This window comes from Electrophorus electricus, chromosome 14 (genome assembly GCF_041902795.1).
Source record: "Electrophorus electricus isolate QZ-2024a chromosome 14, ASM4190279v1, whole genome shotgun sequence".
Taxonomy (NCBI): domain Eukaryota; kingdom Metazoa; phylum Chordata; class Actinopteri; order Gymnotiformes; family Gymnotidae; genus Electrophorus; species Electrophorus electricus.
The window spans coordinates 13,020,747-13,042,527 of NC_137510.1; the positions used below are offsets into that span (position 1 = coordinate 13,020,747).

At 38.5% G+C, this 21,781-nt stretch overlaps 3 protein-coding genes across 6 annotated transcripts; all 3 read left to right on the top strand.

The window, feature by feature from the left end:
* Nucleotides 1–149: 149 nt before the first annotated feature.
* On the top strand, nt 150–3,108 carry zbtb14 (zinc finger and BTB domain containing 14). Of its 4 annotated transcripts, none has more exons than XM_027003149.3 (2): nt 150–303; nt 1,272–3,108. In XM_027003149.3, exon 2 carries the CDS (start codon nt 1,286–1,288, stop codon nt 2,612–2,614), a length of 1,329 nt encoding a protein of 442 aa, XP_026858950.3. In that variant the 5' UTR covers nt 150–303; nt 1,272–1,285; the 3' UTR covers nt 2,615–3,108. The 4 variants fall into 4 exon arrangements, with proteins under 4 accessions (XP_026858950.3, XP_026858976.3, XP_026858967.3 ...); XM_027003175.3 differs by lacking the exon at nt 150–303 and adding an exon at nt 404–772; XM_027003166.3 differs by lacking the exon at nt 150–303 and adding an exon at nt 405–1,135.
* Nucleotides 3,109–3,850: 742 nt separating this feature from the next.
* LOC145651163 (uncharacterized) lies at nt 3,851–4,855 on the top strand. The gene is made up of 6 exons (XM_081696443.1): nt 3,851–3,981; nt 4,111–4,213; nt 4,293–4,377; nt 4,470–4,516; nt 4,613–4,670; nt 4,814–4,855. The coding sequence occupies exons 2-6, from the start codon at nt 4,125–4,127 to the stop codon at nt 4,853–4,855; spliced, it is 321 nt and encodes a 106-aa protein (XP_081552569.1). The 5' UTR covers nt 3,851–3,981; nt 4,111–4,124.
* Nucleotides 4,856–4,975: 120 nt separating this feature from the next.
* On the top strand, nt 4,976–20,925 carry top1mt (DNA topoisomerase I mitochondrial). Its single transcript, XM_081697006.1, has 18 exons — nt 4,976–5,048; nt 5,138–5,174; nt 5,269–5,357; nt 5,857–5,923; nt 6,217–6,524; nt 7,409–7,524; nt 7,599–7,720; nt 7,833–7,955; nt 8,076–8,263; nt 11,382–11,526; nt 11,976–12,119; nt 12,256–12,438; nt 12,604–12,672; nt 12,766–12,880; nt 13,644–13,771; nt 14,693–14,787; nt 15,324–15,473; nt 16,525–20,925. Exons 1-18 carry the CDS (start codon nt 5,008–5,010, stop codon nt 16,625–16,627), a joined length of 2,223 nt encoding a protein of 740 aa, XP_081553132.1. The 5' UTR covers nt 4,976–5,007; the 3' UTR covers nt 16,628–20,925.
* The last annotated feature ends 856 nt before the right edge of the window (nt 20,926–21,781 follow it).

Here is a 21,781-nt window from a genome sequence, read left to right on the forward strand (position 1 = left end):
GCGCCCCGACTTTGTGCCCGCACCTTCAGGGTTCGCGCTCCAGAGATTTCTGTAATTTGCGCAAACTTCAACTACTGCTTGCTCTTTGTGTAGGCTAAATTTGCGCTGTTTGCGTAACAGCATTCACTGGCACCATAGTTACGTACGCACTTAGTCACTCGTTTTCTGCAGTTCCGTGCTGGCGCAGCGCGTCCTTCCGTGTGTGCTCGTCCTCAGGCTAACAAAACACAAAGTACATTATTCTCAACTGACTGTGTGACATTTAACAGAGACTTTTCCTGTGGCTCAAAACGGCACATACGGGTAAGAAATACATTTTTTTGCGAATTGCAACAGCTTCTGAATTATTGCATAATGTTTGGCCAAGATGCCTGCGCGCTCACGGTTTCGGAAAGCTCGAGTTCGTCATTTCAGGAGTGTTCATGGCTGCTCGGGCATTTTCCAGGCGGTGACGGGCGCTCCCTTGGCGTGCTTGTCGTCAGTCGGAAACGTCGTCCATTTCTTGATGTTGCTCGGGGAAAGTGATTCCTATCGTCAAAATGGAAATTTTGTCATACTTTTAAACGGAATTTAACGCACTTCTGAGAGTAGTCTGCTTGCTAAATTGTTTAACAGATAATGTAGATATGGTTTGCTAACGCTAGCTAGTTTATTTAGCTAGCTGCCTTACACTAGCTGCAGCTCGTGCCTTTCGATTACATCATAACAAGATGGAGCTAGCTAGCCGACCAGCTAACACGGTCAACAAACAACATAAAGGACGGTGGGCTAAGTTAAGATATATGTAACACTACACATGTTTGTACGGACGCGAACACCTTCCGGAATCAGTTATTTAGTAAGATTGTGACATCTAATCACTTTGCCCCAGACCGCAGAATGGCTAAAACTAAAAACTAGCTAGCTAATGCTAGGTTAACTATCCTAGCTAGATAGCTACCGATGTGGTTTAAAGCTGTGATTGAGATTGTCAGTCGCCAGGCAATCTGTCTTATCCATGAGCATTTTGGACAAATTAATAGGCGTTGTAGTAGTTAGAAATAATCGCGGTGTTGTTAAAAGTTTGGAATAAGTCAGATTGAATGGTTTTTTTTTTTATAGCTAGTTGGCTGCCTATCGTTGCAATCCCAAGGAGGTAAATTGTTTCGTAGCCTGATGTGATACACTTCTTGATAAATGAAGAAAGTAATGAGGCCAGTGGTACGTTACTGGCTGTTTTTTTTAGCACTTAAAAAGTAAATAACACTCTCTTGCTCTCTTTTTTTCATCAGAGTTCTGTTCCAGCATGTCAGAAACTGTGAAATATGTGGATGATGAACACAAAACCATCTTCTTGAAGATTTTGAATGAGCAGCGGCTAGAGGGTGAACACTGCGATATAGCAGTAGTTGTTGAAGACGTGAAGTTCAGGGCACATCGTTGTGTGTTAGCAGCATGCAGCAATTATTTCAAAAAGCTTTTTAAGAAACATGAGGTGGACAGCTCCTCTGTCATAGAGATTGACTTCATCCGGTCAGATATTTTTGAAGAAGTGCTGAACTACATGTACACAGCAAAAATTTCTGTAAAGAAAAAGGATGTGAATTTAATGATGTCATCAGGACAGATCCTCGGAATCCGCTTTTTGGATAAGCTCTGTTCTCAGAAACGGGACATGTCCTCTGAAGAGAAAAATGATGTTAGAAATGCCAAATTTCCCTATGACATTGTAAAAATTGGTCTTCAAACTGATGACCCTCAGTTAAATCAAGACAGCGATGTGCAGGTGCTTGGGGACCAAGACGATACACCCTCTGATGATATTGTAGAGGAAGCTCAAGGCAATCATGAGCTCGACAAATCACCCAACAGTGCCCTGCGAGTAGAGGAAGCAATTCTAAAGGAGTTGACCCAGGGGGAAGTACACAAGGTTAGCTGCTATGATCAAGAGGTGGAATCAATGGACACTGAGCCCAAAGAGCTTGCAGCACATACTCAGACACTTTCATTTGCTGACAGTATGGGGGAGGTTAAGGATGAGCAAGCCCCTGGATGGACCACAGCAACTGCCGATATGAAGTTTGAATATCTACTGTACGGCCACCGGGACCAGTTTGCCTGCCAGGTTTGCGGCAAGACCTTCATTGACGAAAGCCGGCTGAGGAAGCATGAAAAACTGCATTCTGCTGAGAGGCCATTCATATGTGAGATATGCACCAAAGCGTTTACCACTCAGGCCCATTTGAAAGAGCATCTGAAAATCCACACTGGCTTCAAGCCATACAGATGTGATGACTGTGGTAAGTCTTTCATCCGTGCCCCAGATCTGAAAAAACATGAGAGGGTGCATAGCAATGAGCGTCCCTTCGGGTGCCAGATGTGCGAAAAAGCCTTTAAACATAAGTCTCACCTGAAGGACCATGAACGACGGCATCGAGGCGAAAAGCCATTTGCGTGTGGTTCCTGCACCAAGGCTTTTGCCAAAGCCTCAGATCTGAAGAGGCATGAGAACAACATGCATAGTGAGCGCAAGCAGCTGTCTGCTAACACTTTACAAAGTGAGACTGAGCAGCTCCAAGCAGCAGCTATGGCTGCAGAAGCTGAGCAACAACTGGAATCCATAGCATGCTCATGACATACTGTGTGTGTTATGCTCACACCAGTGCACTGTAAAACAATCTTTTCTTACTCGTTTTTTTTTTGTAACAGATGTAGTCTTATTGTTTTGGTTGATCTTATTTTAAGTTCATTTTTTGAACTATTTCAATCTCAGATCTTGATAGTGAATATAGATTTTCCTAATTTTAGACAGATTGTTGATTTACACTGTTGAATGTTTTTATTTTCTCTCTGATGTAAATGATGCAAGACTTTTCTCACTGTACAGTTCATACCAAATGTATTTGAGCATTTGTGGCAGTCCAATGTACTGCCTTGCCCTTGTTGATACAGTAAAGATACAGTTGTACAGCACCAGTTTTGCTAAGAAGACTGGAAAGGAAATATAAAGATAATAAAATCTGAACAATTATGTCTTTGATGGTCAATCATTCCATCAAATATGTTGAAAGATAAACAGATTTAGCATATGATATTTTTGCTGTAATAAAAATGCATTTCCAATGGTAATATGTTTGCGTATCATTTTTTCACATTTGGGTTTTCACCATGATCTACAAAGCACATCTGTCATGTTTCAAAGAGGTTCTTCGACAGCACTGGTAAGCATTTTTAAGCATGCTTGCACAGCTGATGAAGGATCTGTCTGAAATGTCCTGTTTTGGTAGAGAAATCTTAAAAATAAAATTGTAATGGCATTATAAGCAAGGCACAATCTTAAACAAGTAATTACTAACTATTAGTATTAACATTTATTAGTATCTTTACAGTGTTAGGGCTGAAAACCAAAAATATCCATTACACTGTCATCAATATTCACAACATACATTATAGTATCCCGTATATAGATTTGTATACAAACTGGTTACAAACTTTGCATTTTGTCAAACATCCACAGAAACCGCTTCATCAAAGGGTTTCATGTCCGCACTTCCTCACCTTGAGTGACGATGAATATATTTTTGAGTGCTGTAAAGTCTAGTCTTCAAAAATGCATTGCGCATGACGAAGAGTCGGACGGTCGCAGTGACTAATGAGCGTGCGCAATTGGCTTCCTGGAGAACTTAAGGTCTTCCAGGTGCGAATGAGTTAGGCTTTCATCGGCGTTCCATTATCAGTTTATCAGGTATTGCGGTCACCATCTTGCTAAGACGTTTTTCTTGCTTTAGGTAGGTTTTTTGGGGCGTGGGTTATATAGCTGACTTCTCAAACTTTGGAAGGTGTGTTTAATTCGCGTGTCCACGCTGACTGGCGAACTCATCTTTGTCTTTGGAAAACGCAGTCTTTATATTTACTATATCCTACTGTAGACAATATTTCTATTTAAAGTTAATTCAGAGTGACGAGTAGTTTTTGTCTAAGATAGCAACACTGCAACTTAAGGTATACTGTGCCAACGGATGGTGACCATTTCTGTTCAATTATGTCAGAATAAATTCAAGACAATTATCTCGAGGGACTCAAGTACAACCGCGTTATCTGTCTTTTGTCGCCTATTTTTTAAAAACTTAGATCAAACGTGCGAGATGAAACCAAAGGGTGATGAGAGACAGGAAAAGGACAATGCACGCAACAAGAAGAGCTCGGCGCGTAACTATGAGAAAGACTACCGCAAGTAATGGCAAAGTTTTTAGTTCTGATTATTTCTCACCGCCTGTGGAATGTAAACATAATAGACGTACCTTTGTTACTAGAAATGGGAGGAAAGTGACATCAGAATCTAAGGATGAAGAGAAAAAAACAGAATTAAATAGAAAGCACCACAGAACCTCTACAAAGGTAAACTTCCCATAAAATTGTGTTTATCTAATGTGTATAAAAAGGCTGTGGTGAATCTAATGTATATAAGTTAATTTTTCTTTCACTTTAAGAACTCAAGGTCTTCATGCAAACCTCTGCAGGAGTCTAAGATCACAAGGTTTGTTTGGGGTTTTTATTTTTGTTTTTGCGTTTTGTCCCGTTGGTCTTTTTTAGTATTGTGTCAATTATATGTTGATGCTTATGTTTTGTATAGCTCAGAAAAAGTGAAGTCTGGTTCTGGGAACAGTGGATTTGACAATGATGGCATGGAGGTGGTATAAGCTTTAAATTTGCATATATGATGGTAATTCTCTAAGCAATAATTATTTTAGTGCTGACATTTTAATAATTTGTCCTCTGTAATAATTTGAAGTATTTTGTATAAAGTTTTTAATGTAATATATTTGTATTTTAGGATACAAAAGAAGACTTTGAAAAGAGGCAAGTTATTTATTAGCTGTCTGGTTAAATAATCACAAATGGCTGTGAAGTGTTTATCAGAATTTCCTGTGCATCACTGAAAGTTCATTTGAATTATCTGACATTTGATTAATCTGACTGTTTTATAGTGTGGCATCACTGGATGGAAACAACAACTCCACAGTAATAATGCTTCCTTGTAGAAAAACCGAAAATGAAGAATGTGACATGTTAGCAGCACTAAAATTTACCTAAAATTTTATATTAGTTGTGGTTATAAGGACAACAATATTAATGGGCCTTTTTTCTCCTAATTTAGCAGTCAAAATGAAAAGGAGGAAGTAAACAAACATAAGGTGCACTGCATTGTTCTTGTTTCTCTATTTCTTTTTCTTTCTTTCTTTCTTTGAGTAATCAAATTAATTATTCTTTCTTCTGCATAATTTCTAGAATAAAAGTAATGGCAGGGAAGGCAGCCACCATCTCCCTATAAGAGAAAAAAATACAGATAATGAAGATTGTAAGATGTCAAAGAGCAGGTAAAAGTAAGATTTTGTCTTAAAAACTTTTTTTTCATACATCAATAACCAATGTTTATTTCTGTGTTATATATGATCTGTTGATCCTAACTATAAAGATAAGTGGTAGCATACTTTCTAAAGAATCTAAGAAGCCTTGCTGGGGGATGAATCCTTCCTCAAAAGCAATTTCAGGGAAAGCACAAGATTACACCACAGCCCAAATGATGGGAAGAATCTTAATTATTGGCAAACTACAGTGTTTCTTAATTCAGCCCAATTCTGACAAAAGGAAGCTCAGAAGCTTTTTTCAAGCCTTGTGGAACTGTGTGTGCATAATATATAATCATGTTTTGGTGATTGTAGTAGGGTCTATTGCATCAGTCACTGGTGTTTGTTTAAAAAGAATGAGACAATGTAAATTTACAATTGTTTGAACGTTTGCAAAAGACAAGCAATGTTGTACATTTTAATAATTTTCAATTGGAAATGTGAATATAAGAGTCTCTCCTCTCTGCAGATCTGAAAATGATTGGAAAAATAAAACCAGTAAAGTTTCATCTGATGACAAGAGTGATGAGATCTATGTAAGTCTAAATGAAAGCAATATTTAGCAAAATTATACCAAATATTCATTATAGCTTATAGAAATAAACAGAATGACCTTGTCAGTTAAATGCTTCTGTGATTAACTGCAAATAGAAAAATGGAAATTGTGTAGTTATGATATAGATGTTATAATTTACCACACAATAGAACTTTAACATATAGATGAAATGAGCCTACTTATTGGTAATGCTTGATTTAGTTATGAAAATATTTTAAGAGGCAAAAGTAAAAAGGTCTGATGATCCCATATCTGTGACTGTATCTGTTAAAGGAAGAAAATGAAGAACTACAAACTTTGGAATCAGTTTCTGGCTGCAGGCAAGACTGTCTACCTGTTGAGAATCATACCGAAGTGAGAGAAGAAAATCACAATGCTGAAAAGACTGCAGAGAAAGAGCATACTGTCAGTAGCACAAAATATAAACAAGGTCAGGAGAAGAAAAGGAAATCTCACAGCAAAGATCATGATAAACTGAAGAAAAATAAGAAGTTCAAGAGAGAAGAGGATGAGGACAAGAAAAAGCAGAAAGGAAATAAAGAATCCAAGAAAGCTGAAGAAGCACCCAGTAAATGGAAATGGTAAGGGTTTTTGGGGGGTGGGCACTGCATAATGTCTTAAGCTAATAAACTGCATCCAGATGTAAGGTTTTGCTGCAAAAAGGGCATAGATTTTAGTTTTCCTGCTGTAGGTCTAATATGAGCAAGTCCCCCGTTTGTATGTGGGGGGTTTCCCCTTCACTCTTTATCGCGGAACTCAATAACCTATTGGTTCCTAGTAAGACGATATTAAATGTTGCACAATATCGTGTTTGCGTTTGTTCACATGCTTGCGTTGGGGTATACATTAATTCGTTTTGTTTTCATTTGTAATGAAAAAATATTACGCTGCTCTTTGCCAGCTAATTCAGAATTCAGCGAAATTTAATAGAGATTCGTGTGTTTACTTTGTGAGGAAATATGCTCGCGCATCTGAAAACATGCTCATGCCAAGGTTAGTTAGGGTTAACACAAAAACAAAACAACAGCAACAATTTTAAACCCTTTACGAGCTAAACTAAGCCCGCTAGGCAAGAAACAGAACACTAGCTGTTAGTTGCCCAAAGATTAACTAGCTCGTACAACTCGCGGGACAAAATAACTTTTATTCATCGTCCCAAATGCAGAACATATTTCCTCATCCTTTTAGGCAAATTTAGTAGATTAGCTGGGATCACAATTTACAGATCTGGTTTCTGTTCCAGGGCACATAAAGTGTGCACCAGAGCTCTTCAGGCACATCACTGTAAAACAAGTTAACTTCGGTTTAAAAAGAAATGCTTCTGCACACTCAAGCTCTGGTGCAAATACACATTTATCTATAGCTCTACAACTGTGTCTTTTTGTGCTTGGGGTGACAGTGCTATGATTACTTGCCACAGGATTTTCTGATAATTCATTAAAAATGGTTTAAATCTGCCTGTCAGGTGGGAGGAGGGGAAGCACACCGATGGTCAGAAGTGGAAAAGTCTTGAGCATAAGGGACCACTTTTCCCACCAGAATATGAGCATTTGCCAAGCAGTGTGCCATTTTTATATGATGGTGAGTATTCTTCTCAGCAGGTTCCTACTTCCTGTATTCCTGAAAGCTGAGTGTGCTGGTTTCAATGGTTATAGGAGAGCCTGTAAAGCTCAGTATGTCTACTGAGGAGGTAGCAACGTTCTATGCCAAGATGCTGGACCACGAGTACACCAGCAAGGAGACTTTTCAAAGTAACTTCTTTACTGATTGGAGGGAGGTGAGGCTTAAGGAATCTTAGTAAGTTATCTGTGCTCTTTGATACCTTGTGTCTCTTCTCCCTGGTGGTGCTGTATAGAACAGCTTGTTGTTGTTGTTTTTTTTGTCTTTAGGTAATGACAGAAGATGAGAGGAAGCTGATCAAGAAGCTCTCCAAGTGTGACTTTAGCCACATTCACAGTTACTTTGTGAAAAAGGCTGAAGAAAAGAAGAATATGACCAAAGAAGAAAAGCAGGTGTGTACATTTCATGTTTGTCTGTAAATTGTGCAATGGCTTGTTCATTTCACTGCAACACTTCCCCCACATTTTTCTGCATGTATGTATGTGTAAGTTATTTAATTATATGCCACTCAGGTTCTAAAGGAAGAGACTGATAAACTCACAGAGGAGTATGGCTACTGCCTGCTGGATGGACATAAGGAGAAAATTGGAAACTTCCGTCTGGAGCCTCCAGGGCTATTCAGAGGGCGTGGGGAACACCCCAAAATGGGCAAACTCAAAAAACGTGTCCAGCCTGAAGATGTGATCATTAACTGCAGCCAGTAAGTGCATGCCTAAATGTGACAACCATTGCTTTTAATTGTTTAGTTATCACATTCTAGTGATTTTATAAGTTGAATGTCATTTTTAGTTTTTTCTATATGGTTATTGTCACACAAAATGTTGACAAACTGTAGTGTTTTCAAGGTTTTTTGTTGTTTTTATTTTTGCATCTTTGTATTTTAGTCAATAATCGGTGAACACCATACAAATTATACAAAATATTAAAACAAACAAAGCAGATAGATAGATAGTGTATACAACATAGACATTTACCAAGGTACAAAGCAACTTTACCTGGTGCTTACTGATAACATACAATAGATATAGCTCTAAGAATTCAAAGTATATTTATTGCCTAGTCTTTAAATGGAAAATGAGGTTGCCATGAGCTGTGGAATTTCCCAGTCGAACCTCTTGGGGTGAATGTTTTTCCAGTTTAAGATGCTGCATAACTTGTATGATCAACATGGAGTAAGTGGGAGGCTGTAGAATTAATGGGCTAAAAGGGTTATGAACCTTAAAGTTCCCACCCATAAATATCTTATGAGTATTTAACTGAACTTGCCAAGTGGATCAGATGATGGGATGAGATAAAAGGGGTGTTCTAGTTTGTTAAAACTAGAGATTTAAAATGGAAAAATTGAATGGAATTAGACCAACCTGCCCTTTTTGCAACTGGAAATGAGCTTGGTTTCTCAAGTGTCTCATGTAGGAACACAATTTCAGCATTAAGCTTTTTTTGTTTTTTTTTAATGAGTTAAAAACTCTCACTTCACAGCATTAAGGCCCTTCATGTTCCAGCTGATGCATCTCTCTAGACTCCCCCTTTAATGCACAAAGATATCAAACCTACCTTCTCCTGTTACTGTCATATTAATTGTATCAGCAACTATGATTTTAACAAGCTGCTTTGAACAACACCCAGATGACAAGACAGAGCAGAAACAAACCACCAACACCCTGCTTTTCCCCAAATTAAAGGGCAGAAAAACCCAAAATGGCACAAATCTTAACAAATCATAAGTAGTTCCTAAACAGCAGTTCAGACGTAGCTTAACTTTATCAGCAGCAGTCATAATATATCGGGACCAAGGTAAAAGCTGAGCTGACAGGCAAGAGCTTGATTTCATGCTGTCCTAAGATATCAAAGTCGGCATCTTATTGTTAAAATAAAGCTAATGGGTAGAAAGTGAATATTATGCACACTCATAGATGAAGCATGGGATCTTGGGGCTGCCCAAAATTAGATTTTCGCAATAAGGACATCATCTGATTCCACTGCTAGAAATGGGCCTGTACTTAATGGAGTACCAGAGTACCATATCGCGACTTATTTTTGTGTACCAGCACTTCTCACAAGCTCCCCATATCCTTTTCTGCCCTCTTTATATAAGGTTCTGTGCAATTCATAATTACCCTATTTAAAATGCATTTCCCAGGGGGCTCTACATGACACTCACCTGTTCCTGTTCTCTCAACAAGTCTAGTATGAGTAATGTTAATGCTAAATAACAATGTAGTCCAGGCTGCAAAAGGGCACAAAGGGAACGTGTGAGTCAGAAAATGACACAACAGTTTCCACCAGGACAATACTAAATGCAGGCCAGAAGCAGCAAGGTACTTTAGTGCAACTCCTAGCAGCAAGGAGTCTGTTGATGTAGCATCAGCAAAAACAAGCTACTACTATTGCAGCCAACTATGACATTAACAATAACTTCAGTAAAATTGAATGGCCTGAAGGTTGGTCTAAGGATCGAATCATGTATTTTTGTGCGTACACACAGTACGCAACATGCATAGCATCAAACAGATTACATTATTAAATTATTTTAAAGCCTATTATATGACAGTTTGACCAATGGTTTGTCAGTTTAGTAATTAAATATATGTTGTGAACAGCACTGATGTCTTCTATCTTTTCACTGTAGAAATTCAGAATATAATACTTAATTTCCTGATAGCAGCCAATACACACGCCAACATGTGAATAAGGGGAGTGCCATTGTCACAATGAAATCTGTGACCACCGAATTCTGTGACTGTAGCAGCAGAAGTACACAGGTCACATTTCTGATTACTGTTGTCAGAATGTGTGACCCCACTGTACAGTTATAATAAGCATCAATCATGTTTTTAGGTGTTGTGATTTCTTTATGGCTGTGCACTGTTCATGCAAATGAATGAGAGGATGGCACAACACCTGAAAACAGTTAGGTCTGATGACTGCACATGGGTACTCTATTGTTTGTTTCCTTGCAGTAAAATCTGTAAAACTGTTAAATGTTGCATGTTGGTGTAGGTAAACAGTTTGAGGATGTTAATGTACAGTCTACAGTTACAAAGTTTTGTGATCACAGATTTTCCCCACTTTAAACACTGTCTAGTTCTGAGCCTGTGTTTAGTGTTGAATAACCTATGGTCCTAGCTCAGTAAGGGGCAGTTAAGAGGACTCAACTTATTTCGCTCTAGAGGTTACCGTGATCCATGGAACATTTTCCATGAGAAGCAAAGCTTTCAACTGAATGTGAAAAAGTGACTTTGTCCTGTAATTAAATGTTTCCACAAGTGAATGCATAGATGGCTGACTAGTAGTAAATTTAAAATAAGTCATCATGGAGAACGACAACAGGGATACATGGGGACGGTAGCGTAGCCAAAGTTATATGGCTAATTACATATGGCATTAAAAGATGGTCAAGTCATGTTAAATTCGATCAAGATAATGTGTTACTTTCAAAATGATCAAACTTTGGATGCTTGGCAACCTTTGTGATGGAACTGCGTGACACTTTTTGGAGTGTCAATATTGTGCCTGACGCTATAAAAGGGAGGACAGTAGGGGAAAACAGACTGTATTTGATCTTGGCCTTGTGTAACTTTAGCTGTCATTAGATTGAAAGCATCTTGAATTTTCCCAACCTCAGCAGCGAGATCTGTGAAAAGCTGCTTAGCTTTTATTTTAACATGTGACCCAGTTGAGACACCTGAGTCCTTTGATGGTGCTGCAGTGCTTTTGCTTGGAAGCTTTAAGGGTTTTTAGTTAAGTTTCTTTGTTGGTTAGTTAGTTGGATTTTTTTAGTTTCTTTTTAAATGCCCAGTTGTCTTCATCCTTGTCAGAGACACAAAGATCCCAGAGCCACCATCAGGCCACCGGTGGAAGAGAGTGCAGCATGATAACACGGTCACCTGGCTGGCTTCCTGGGTGGAGAACATTCATGGACACATTAAGTACATCATGCTCAACCCCAGCTCCAAACTGAAGGTAAATGGTTTCAGTCCTGTGCATCAGTCCTGTTATTTTCAAGCACAGTTGTGTGTATTCAAGCACAATGTCAGGTGAGTGTTTTTATAATTAATGTGACATCCCAGTGTAGGAATCTGGGTAAAGATTCTAATCATTCTTTTTTTTAGTGCTGTTCTGGCAATTCTGTTCTGGTTGCTTACATGCCCAGTTTTAGTAACATATTAAAAATAAATCCTGGCAGGAGTTTGTTTATTCAGTGCAGTCAGCCAACCAGCCAACACTTTTTAAGTCAAACCTAGTCTACTGGCTTCACCAATGGTTTTATAAATAGTGTTGCCATATCATTTTGTTCAGAATATGTTTTTCTGGGTGGTGCTTTCATGAACAAAGAATAAAAAATAATAATTTGCCATCACTCTAACAGTGTCTTGATTTGAGTCCTGTATTACTTCCCCTGAACTGGGCAGGGTGAGAAGGACTGGCAGAAATATGAAACTGCTCGAAAGTTGAAACTAAGAGTAGACGGCATCAGGAGTGAATACCGAAGGGCCTGGAGAGCTCGAGAGATGAAACAAAGGCAGCGAGGAGTGGCACTGTACTTTATTGACAAGGTACATGTTTAAGAACCAACCTGCGTGTATGTATGTGTATGCAAAAACCTTATAGCTGCCTTTCAGAAAATGATCTTATAGCTGCATATCTATCTGTTCATCCTGTGTGTGTTTGTGTGTGTGTCTGCACTTGTAGCTAGCTCTGAGGGCTGGTAATGAGAAGGATGATGACACTGCAGACACAGTGGGGTGCTGCTCTCTCCGGGTGGAGCACATCACCCTGCACCACCACCTAGATGGCCAGGACTATGTGGTGGAGTTTGACTTCCTGGGCAAAGACTCCATCCGCTACTACAACAAAGTACCTGTGGAGAAACAAGTGAGCTTTGTTTTGCTGTCAGGTTTTTTTGACTCTGAAGTCTCCCTGCCTAAATGTGCAATGGTGCAAATGCAGTTCATAAATTCATACTCTTAAATGGTCCTGAAGTGTGGCATGTTGATTAATTCTCTCATCATGGTTTGCATATTTTATATTTTCATTCAGGTTTACAAAAACCTGAAGCTTTTCATGGAATTCAAGGGTCCGGAAGATGACCTTTTCGATCGAATTTCTGTAAATACATATCTTTAGTCATTTGTAAAATTGCTCAATTTATACACATGTGAATGTTCTCAGACAGAACTGTTGCCTTTTTTCTATGTGCAGACAACCTATCTCAATAAGAAGCTCAATGAGGCCATGCCAGGATTGACAGCCAAAGTGTTTCGAACCTTCAACGCTTCTACCACCCTGCAGGAGCAGCTCAGCAAACTCACCGTCGGTCAGTGCCGATAGTCCATGCTTTGTGAAGGAAGCTCAAAGTAGCACTGCTGAATCAGTTTCATGTCCATGTGGACTGGAAACTGAAGAGGACTTTAACTTCACCCAGGAATTTAGCAATGGGTGCTCAGCTCCCATATCTGGAGTGTCGGAGACCAGCGCAGTTTGGTGATTTTCTTTGCTTAGTGCAGTCTACTAGACCTGGTAATTAACTGATAAGTTGAATAATGTATGTTTGATTAGGGATTGTGCTGAATTTTGGCCCTCCAGGAACAGTGTTAGGCACGTGACTGATATTATATCAGTCTTGGAACATAAGTCTGTATCTGTAGGTAGTCTGTTAGTAAAAACGTTTAAAAATAATTTTGTTCCACCGTGTTGTTCACGGTGAGGGCTACACTTCTATAAGCATTTCTCTGCTTTGACACCTCATTCAGCTTATCAGCTAATTGCCCAAGTTGTTCATCTGCAGTATCAGTCATAAAAGGTGATACAAACAGGAATACGTTAAAAATGATTTGTAGTCTAAGGAGTCTCAGATTAGTAGTTCTGATATGAGGGAGAGTTTTGCGTTCTTACTTAGAGATGCTGTATGAAAACTGGCCAGCACTCTGAATACTGGCATTGGCATTCTCTTTGTGATTTAAATCATTTATTAGAAGTCACAATTACAGAATTTTGTATGATGCAGTGCAACATTGACCTTTATTGTCGACATTATGCAGCTGATGTTGATGTTAATCTTTTTTGTGGGTAAATGTCAGATGATATGACCGTGGAGGAGAAGATCTTGGCTTACAATCGTGCTAACCGAGCTGTGGCTATACTCTGCAACCACCAGAGGGCAGCACCCAAAACATTTGAGAAATCCATGCAGACACTACAGGAGAAGGTAAGATCAGATGTGAGAATGAAACCTTAGTCAAGTTAGGGGAAAGTTCATGTAGCTGAGGTGGATGGAGTACTTTGAGAGTATTGTCACAAACTTTTTTTTTTTTTTTTTTTCAAACAGTTTATACATCTATGCCTCTTTACTAAAAGCCTATATTTCCGTGCTGTTATCCGAAGCACATTTTCCAAAACAGTGGCTGCACTGTAAATTCTTCATTTGAAATGTCAAGCGGAGAGATGATGTGGATGTAAGAGAAGCAGGCCTGCGTCTGTCGGTCAGGAGCTCTTAGAGTACTGGTGTTCCATTCATTTTCTTAAAAAAAATTAAGCTGAATCTCAGGTCAGCACTTGTCGTCTTGTGTAGTTTCAACAAAAACATTATTTGGAATGGCAGGTGCTGATCTCTAAACACAGTTCTAAATTCTCTCTCTGCTTTTGAGTGTCTTTATTAGTAGCAGAGGCTTGAACAGATATACCAGAAACTATATGAATCATGTCAGTCCTGGCATGCTTTTGGACGCTTGGCTAAAGTATAATGTTTAATGTGTTCAGGCTTAAATATTAGCTTCTAATATGCAATCATAGAATGGTACCCTTCAGATTAAATATGCTTGAAGTGTTATGTTTATTTTACTTTTTATAATACCATAAGCTCTCTAATAAACTTTTTAGCATATGTATTTGCAATTCTAAGATTTGTCAGCGTAGCTCAGGCTAATATAGTATGGTGTTTTATAATTACTGTCATAGCAGTATAATAGACTTCAGTGTTTGCTTGTGGTGTGTGTTTATTATAATGGAAGTGATTCAATAATCACTTCCAGCATCATTAGTTGAATAGCAATACATGTGCATGCATATTCCGCTTTTTGTGTAACTTTCTAAAATTGCTTTGGATGTTATGTTTGCATTGTAATTGCAGATCAGAAAGAAAAAGGAGGATCTGGAGAATGCCAAAAAGGAGCTAAAACAAGCAAAGAAAGCACACAAGGAGTGTCCAACAGAGAAGACAAGGAAGTAAGAAATTGGCCAAGTCATTTCCATTGTGTACCCTGTTGCTGCTATGTTTGGATTTGATGTTAGTCTGCTGAGTGTTTTGTTTTTTTGTTTGTTTGTTTTTTTTCCCCCTGAGAAACATTTTGGACATGGTTTTGGTTTTTTAAAAAAATGAATAAAGTCTTCAAATTCAAGGAGTAAAAGATAACAAAGAGAAGCAATTACCTTCAGCATTATTCGGAGAAATGCATGCTTTCAGATTAGATTTTTCTTTTGTTTGTTTTGGTGTACTATTTTATCTCCATTTGCAAGATCATATGTATTCACAGAACAGAATACTTATACTTTAATGTGCATATAATCATTTTAAGTACAAAGATGATCTTGTATCTGTTTCCATGCATGAGAAAATAGAATCGTACTTAACCCAAATAAAATCTGTTATGCTGGAGGAAATTTTTTTTTAACATAAATCAGTAGTCAGTGGTTACTCATCTGCATATTGCTCTCTCCTGCAGTTTGTCTATCTAAAAACAAGCGCTCTCTCTCTCTCTCAGGCTGGTGGAGAAGAAGGAGAAAGCTGTAAAGAGGCTGGCAGAGCAGCTGAAGAAGCTCCAGCTGCAGGAGACTGACCGGGAGGAGAACAAGGTCATCGCTCTGGGCACTTCTAAGCTGAACTACCTCGACCCCCGCATCACTGTGGCCTGGTAAGCACAGCACAAATGCATGTTCCAACTGCACACCACACACTGCCTGAGGTTTACTGATTAAACCAGGGAAAATATTAAGACTACATATTCCCCTTCCAGTATATTAGAAACATTTATACAAGGATGTGTATGTGTAGTTGGAGACTGTAGTGAACCACAATTTGTTGATGCTACCATGTCAGTGTCACTGTTGTGTTGAGAATGGTCCACAATCCTAAAATCATGTCAGCAGTGGTCAAAATCAGTAACTGACCAGTGTCGAATGGCGTAGCTGACAGTCTTGTGTAATAAACTGACTATAGCCTGTTATTGTACACCTATAAAATGCAGTGTTTGGTACTACTAGTGATTGTAGGTGCAAGGGGTTTCTAATAGAGTGGGTGGTGAGTATATAACTGTACCGTACTGTATTGCTCTGCTTGTAGGTGTAGAATGTTGTGGGGTGATGAAGTGAGGGTTCATCCAGTTCATATGTCTCAACATGTGATCAGATTAAAGCCAGTAATGTGCAAAGGAAAAGATTGAATGTGGGAAAAAAAGGTTACTTTTAAAAAGTATGGTTTCTGTATATGGTTATAATTGAGAGATTTATTTATTTATTTTTTGTAAAGTCTTCTGCAAGTGGTTTTTGGGCTCAATAACAGACCATGCCACATCTGTTAAAAATTATAAGTGGTTAGTGACAGGCTGACCTGTTCATTCAAATAGACTGGGACCGATAGTCAATGAAATGTTTCACCTACTTTGTTTACACACATTGTCTAATGGTTGTTGGAAGTAGGCAATTTTGAACAATGAAATCAAAATCTGATTCGGTATGGTCAGTGCTATACCTTCACTTTACCCTTGTTGTATGTGTAATTTTATGAAAATGCAGTAAAACGTGCAACTTCGAACAATGGGGTCTAGATCTAATTTTTCTCTGTATATTTAAGGTGATTTTAGTAGAATCTGCTGTCAGCACTGAGGTTTACCCAGTCCCTCAGAGGAGCTGACTTTGAGATTTGGGTTTTCAGTTGTTCTTATCAGAGCACTGTTTCACTGGCAGGTGCAAGAAACACCGTGTTCCAGTGGAGAAAATCTACAACAAGACTCAGAGGGATAAGTTTGCCTGGGCCATCGACATGACTGATGAACATTTCCAGTTCTGACGCACTGAAGATGATTCATTCTTTTGTTGTTGTTGTTGTTGTTGTTGTTTTTTGTTTTGTTTTTTTTCTTCCTTATAATTTTTGGGCCATTTAAACAACTATTTAGTGTGATATCTTTGACAGACTCGGTTTAAAGAAGACCAATATTATGTCTTGTGTTGAATTTTTGTGTAGTAAAATGTGAATACAAAGCTGAAGGTCACAGTGATGTTGGTTTTTTTTTTTGTTTGTTTTTTTTGTTTGTTTTTTTTTTATATAAACTTCCCACTGAAAAGGTGTGTGATCATGTATTGTAAGCACCAAAGACGGTATAAATTGTCGTTTGTTGGGTGTATAGGCGGTGCAGGTTTTTGATATTGCAAATATGTAATGATATTGCAAATGTGATGCTACTGAAATAATACATTATCTGTACTAAATGCTGTATAAATATACACTGTTTCATGATGTGTAGTAATAGCACAAGTAGAGTTTACGATGACGGATCTTGAGGTAATGGGTTAGTGTGTAGGATGCAAGGTGAAATTCAGGATTATCTTGCTTGTTTAATGTTAATACTGCTTGGGTTAAAGCTGTTGGAATGACATGTCTTGGGTGTAGAGTTTGGAAAATAAGATACTATCAAGCACAAAGAAACCAGTACTTACAAGGATAGGCCTGGTCATTAGTGATATTCTGGGCAGAAGCCCTTGCTCTAAAGGTGAACTATTCATTGATGAAGGACCTCTCATTCAGTAGTGTAGAATTAAGAAAAGATGGTTTTAAAAAACTTTCAGTGGGTTTTGAAGCAGTTTTTCTGTGTCATATTTTTTTAGAAGAAAGACAGGAATCGGACTGTAATAGAAAATGTGATGATCCTTTCAATTCTGACTATACAGAACTACAACAGGTTCAGTTGAGAAACCTTGAGTTCTTTCAGCTGCTGCAGAAAGAATGTAGAGCTTTCTTAACAAAGCATGAGATCCTCCCATCTGAGGGAGCTGGCAGCAATGCAAAACAGGAATTGGAATGACTAAACAACTCTCATAATGGTACAGATAGTCTTCGAAATCATGTTGGATAGTTGGCCACTGCAAAATTTAATGCTCATGTTAGGTTTTGGGGCTGTTCAGCTCAAGGTTGTCATCATAATAGCCAAGCTGCAAGTGATCATTCTCTTTGAGACTCCCTACAGTTCTGTCATCAGCAAATGAGATGAGCTTAATTAATGAGTGGTGGTCAGCAGTGCAGTCATTGGTATAATGGTAAGTAAGGTTTGGAAGAGAGGATGCACCCCTCTGGTGTGTACATGTGAAATCAAGCATAATTCTTGTACCAGGAGTCTGATCTGGATATATTGTCTCCTGTTTTTCAAGAGGTTGGTAACCCATGTCATGATAAGACATTGGTTGACTGTAGTGAAGGTGCAGTTGAAATCAATAAAAAGGACTTGCATAAATGTTGGTATTGTGCAGGTAGTCTAGGATGTAGTGAAGACCCATGTTTACCTGCATCTTCTAATGAAAATTTAGGCCTGGAGCCAAATTACAGTGGGTCAAGAAGTGGATCCACATTGTCTTTCACAAATGACTTGATCGCTGATCTCCTAGCCACTTGGTAATCGTTGATTGGTAGTCACTGAAGATAGCAATTTTCGTTTTGGAGATTGGAACAGTAATGTGAATTGTTGAGTACTATACATGATTCTTCTGGTCAACAACAGGGGCTTATTACGGTTGTAAGTGTGAAATCCTGTCTGTTCCTACAGTTTCATGACCCTTTGCTTTTTGATTTTGTAAACCTGCTATTCAATGAAGAGTGGTCTGTAATCTGTGTCAGTTTAATGCACTGCTAGCAGAAAGGTGACCCAAGTGTAACTATAGGCAAAAGGAATGTAACTGGGGAAAAATTGTCTGGGGGTAGTAGTTGGACATGAGAGGGGGTGTGCAGGATGTTCATTGTGGCAGTAGAATCTGTTCATCTTATTAGAAAGTGTGGGGGAGAGTTGAGCCTGGTTGCTTCTACGTTTGTAATTGGTGAGGCTGTGCATTGAGTGCCATAAAGCAAATTTCTGCTCCAGTTTGCACTTTAGCTCTCCAATTTTGCACGTTTGCCTTTAGCTTCCTTGGTGGGCTTCTCTATCTTATTCTTAGCCCAGTAATATTCCTCTCTGTCTGTTTTCCTGCTTTTAGTTTTTTCTGAGCTTTCTAATCTTACAGAAATGGACTAAGATTTTGTACCTCACAGTTGTCAACTGACTGTGTTGGTGCAGGTGTTCAGTCTTCAGTGATGTTGAGGAAAGGCATTCTAATGGACGCATCCCAGTGGGATTTGTTGAAATTTAGTTTATCCAAAGCGACTTCAAATTATCACTGAATACAACTTGAGCAATTGAGGGTTTAGGACCTTGCTCAGGGGTCCAACAGTGGAAACCTGGCTGTAGTGGGGTGGGGCAAGCTTCTGATTACTAGTCAAGTACCTTAACCACTGAGCTACCACTGCTCCTGCTCACTTTAAGCAGTCTCTGGTCATTTTAAGTGTACCTATCTTAAATACATTCTGTTCATCAGTGGTCTGTTTTTGACCATCAGACAATTATGTATCAAACATTATTTAGGAGGCACAGACCATTGTTAACACTGATATGGTAGTGCCCTGGCTGGGGGTGTCAAGCTGGTACAAGTGTATTAGTTGCAGCAGTGTTACCATTGGATTCAGAGTGGTCTACTATGCAAAAAAGTCGAACCAACATTTTTTCCATGGTCAGGGACATAATATTGATAAGAGACTACAAAAATATTTATACAAATTGTCAATGGCAAAATATACCTCATGTCTAAGTGTATAACACACTATGGTTTAATATTTTAACACATTTTTCAAAAGTGTGTTGGCATAAAGATATAGCTGAGGAAAATTTATATTTGTTGAGTTAAGGATACATCTTTAAAAATACTTTGAAGTGTGGAGAGCGACTGAACTGTCTAGACCAATGCTGAAAGGTTTTTTCACCACTGAAGTTCCAGAATATCCAAACAAGGTGGATCTTGCTTTGTGCTTCACTAACATGGAAAGGGCTGCTAAGCATCATGAGGTGGAAAATGAGGCTTAGGTTTTACTCGTACATCAGAAACCAAAGAGGTACTACTCTAACAATTTAATTTGCAGAGGTGTGTGTGTGTATGTGTGTGAACCAGTCTCTAAAGTCAGAGGAAATGCAGTACCTTTCTTATAGTCAGAATGAATTTAACACTTAAGAATTTCTCATTTTGAGTGATATTGTAAATGAAATTGCTCATAGCATGTTTTATATTATATAATTATACATAGAATTATATGTATAACCCCTGTTAAACTAGCCATGAAGAGTGTTTGTTTCTCTGTGAAATAGAGCTTTAGGCCTTCTTTTGAATGACCTATGCTCAGTGTGATTAATTTATAAAAATCCGTTTGTTTCAGGTTCAGATTTCATATTACTGGTAATGGGACGCAATACCTTTTTATTCCCAGTGTATGGTCTGAGACATGATTTGAGGACAGGTTTGGTTTTGTTTGGGGGTGGTGTGGTTTTGTTTGTTTTGTTTTGTTTTTTTTCGCATATTGTCAGATTACTGGGTGATCATTGTTTTAGATACTATTCACTATTTGGCTCACAAGTGCAGAGTATAATCCCCATTGTGCACATTTGAAAATATAGTTTCCCTATTCTCAGGTGTGTGCTGTGGTGCTAGCTGTTCACAGTAGGTGCAAAAGCTATATGGCTGACTATCATATATAAGTATATCAGATTGCTGTATTGCTGCTTGGTTTTTACATAGCAGGTGCACTATTACCAGATCTATAGTAGCATCCTGTTGAAAAATTCCCAAAATTCTGTTTCCTCCTCAGTGTCATCAGATTATACTGAGCTAAATCTAATAACTGAAGCCTGAGATCATGCCCTATCGCTTTTTTTGTTAAACGACTTGTATGCAGTTGCACAGAATGGAAAGTGTGACGATGGGGTGGGGAGGTATGGTGTGTTTTCACCCGACCTGTGCAGAAAGTTGTGGCATAAATAATAATACCTAACTATTTAAAAATGGTGTATAATTTTTTTTTCTTTTCCAAATTAGATGAACTCTGTCAAACACAAGATTATATTTCTGAGTTTTGACAGCAAATGACTTCCCAGAACTGACTAATAGGATCCAGGCTGAAATTGTGCCTCTAATTTCATCAGCCTGTGATGGTATTCACTATATGTATTCCTGCATAAAAACCAGTTAAAGGACATATGACTAAAACAGCAGATTTCCTCAAGTCTCTCAAACTGCTGAAATACAAGCATCATATAGACTACTAAAATAAGTTCCTCCAATGGTTAGAAAAACTGCTGCTAAATAATAAATATTCACCTGAAAGCATTTGGATGAGTTTCCAGCCATAGTTTTAGGTTTTTAGTGTCTTATCCTCACTTTTAGTTCAAGAATAGGCTTAATCTGTAAAAAAGGATGGCCTTTAAAGCAGCTATTATTAAAAACCTGAGGCATGCCCCTGGGCGCAGGGTCCTCATGTGCTCCATAAAAGAGCCAACATGAGGAGGCACAGCAGGTACAGATTCAGAAATTCTTTGAGACCACTTCTAAAGCAAAATATTAGCAGAGCAGTTTTGATGAATGACAGAACCAGCCAGCTGCCAGGTGCTTCTGCCTGAAAACAAGTGTATTCAGTCATTTTATCTTAAATCTTAAACAGAGGCAGCTGCTTAATTAGTGATTTCCTATCTTGTAGTATATCACAACAGTATATCACAATGTTATTGTACATTAATCTTTGTTTTATTTGTTTGTCTAGTTCTTAAACATCATTTAGGATTAGAGGTTTTGAAATCTAAATATGAAAATTAAAAATTGTTATAGTTGAGCACTATACCTGTCACTGCCCCACAATTTTTGGTCACAATATATCTCAAAACACTAAGCCATGTGAGTGAATAATTACAGGCAGACTTTAGTTCGGTCTAAATTCCTTCATCATGAAGGAAGGGAGCCGGTTTCAGGTCTGTGACATCATGCTGGATTGAAGCTGAGTGAAATATTTGCCTCCATTCTTCCATATCCCAGCAGAGGCTGCAGGAATGCAGCAGGATTAGCGCCATGCTGTGAGGATGGAGGCTGTGGAGGCTCATCTGAC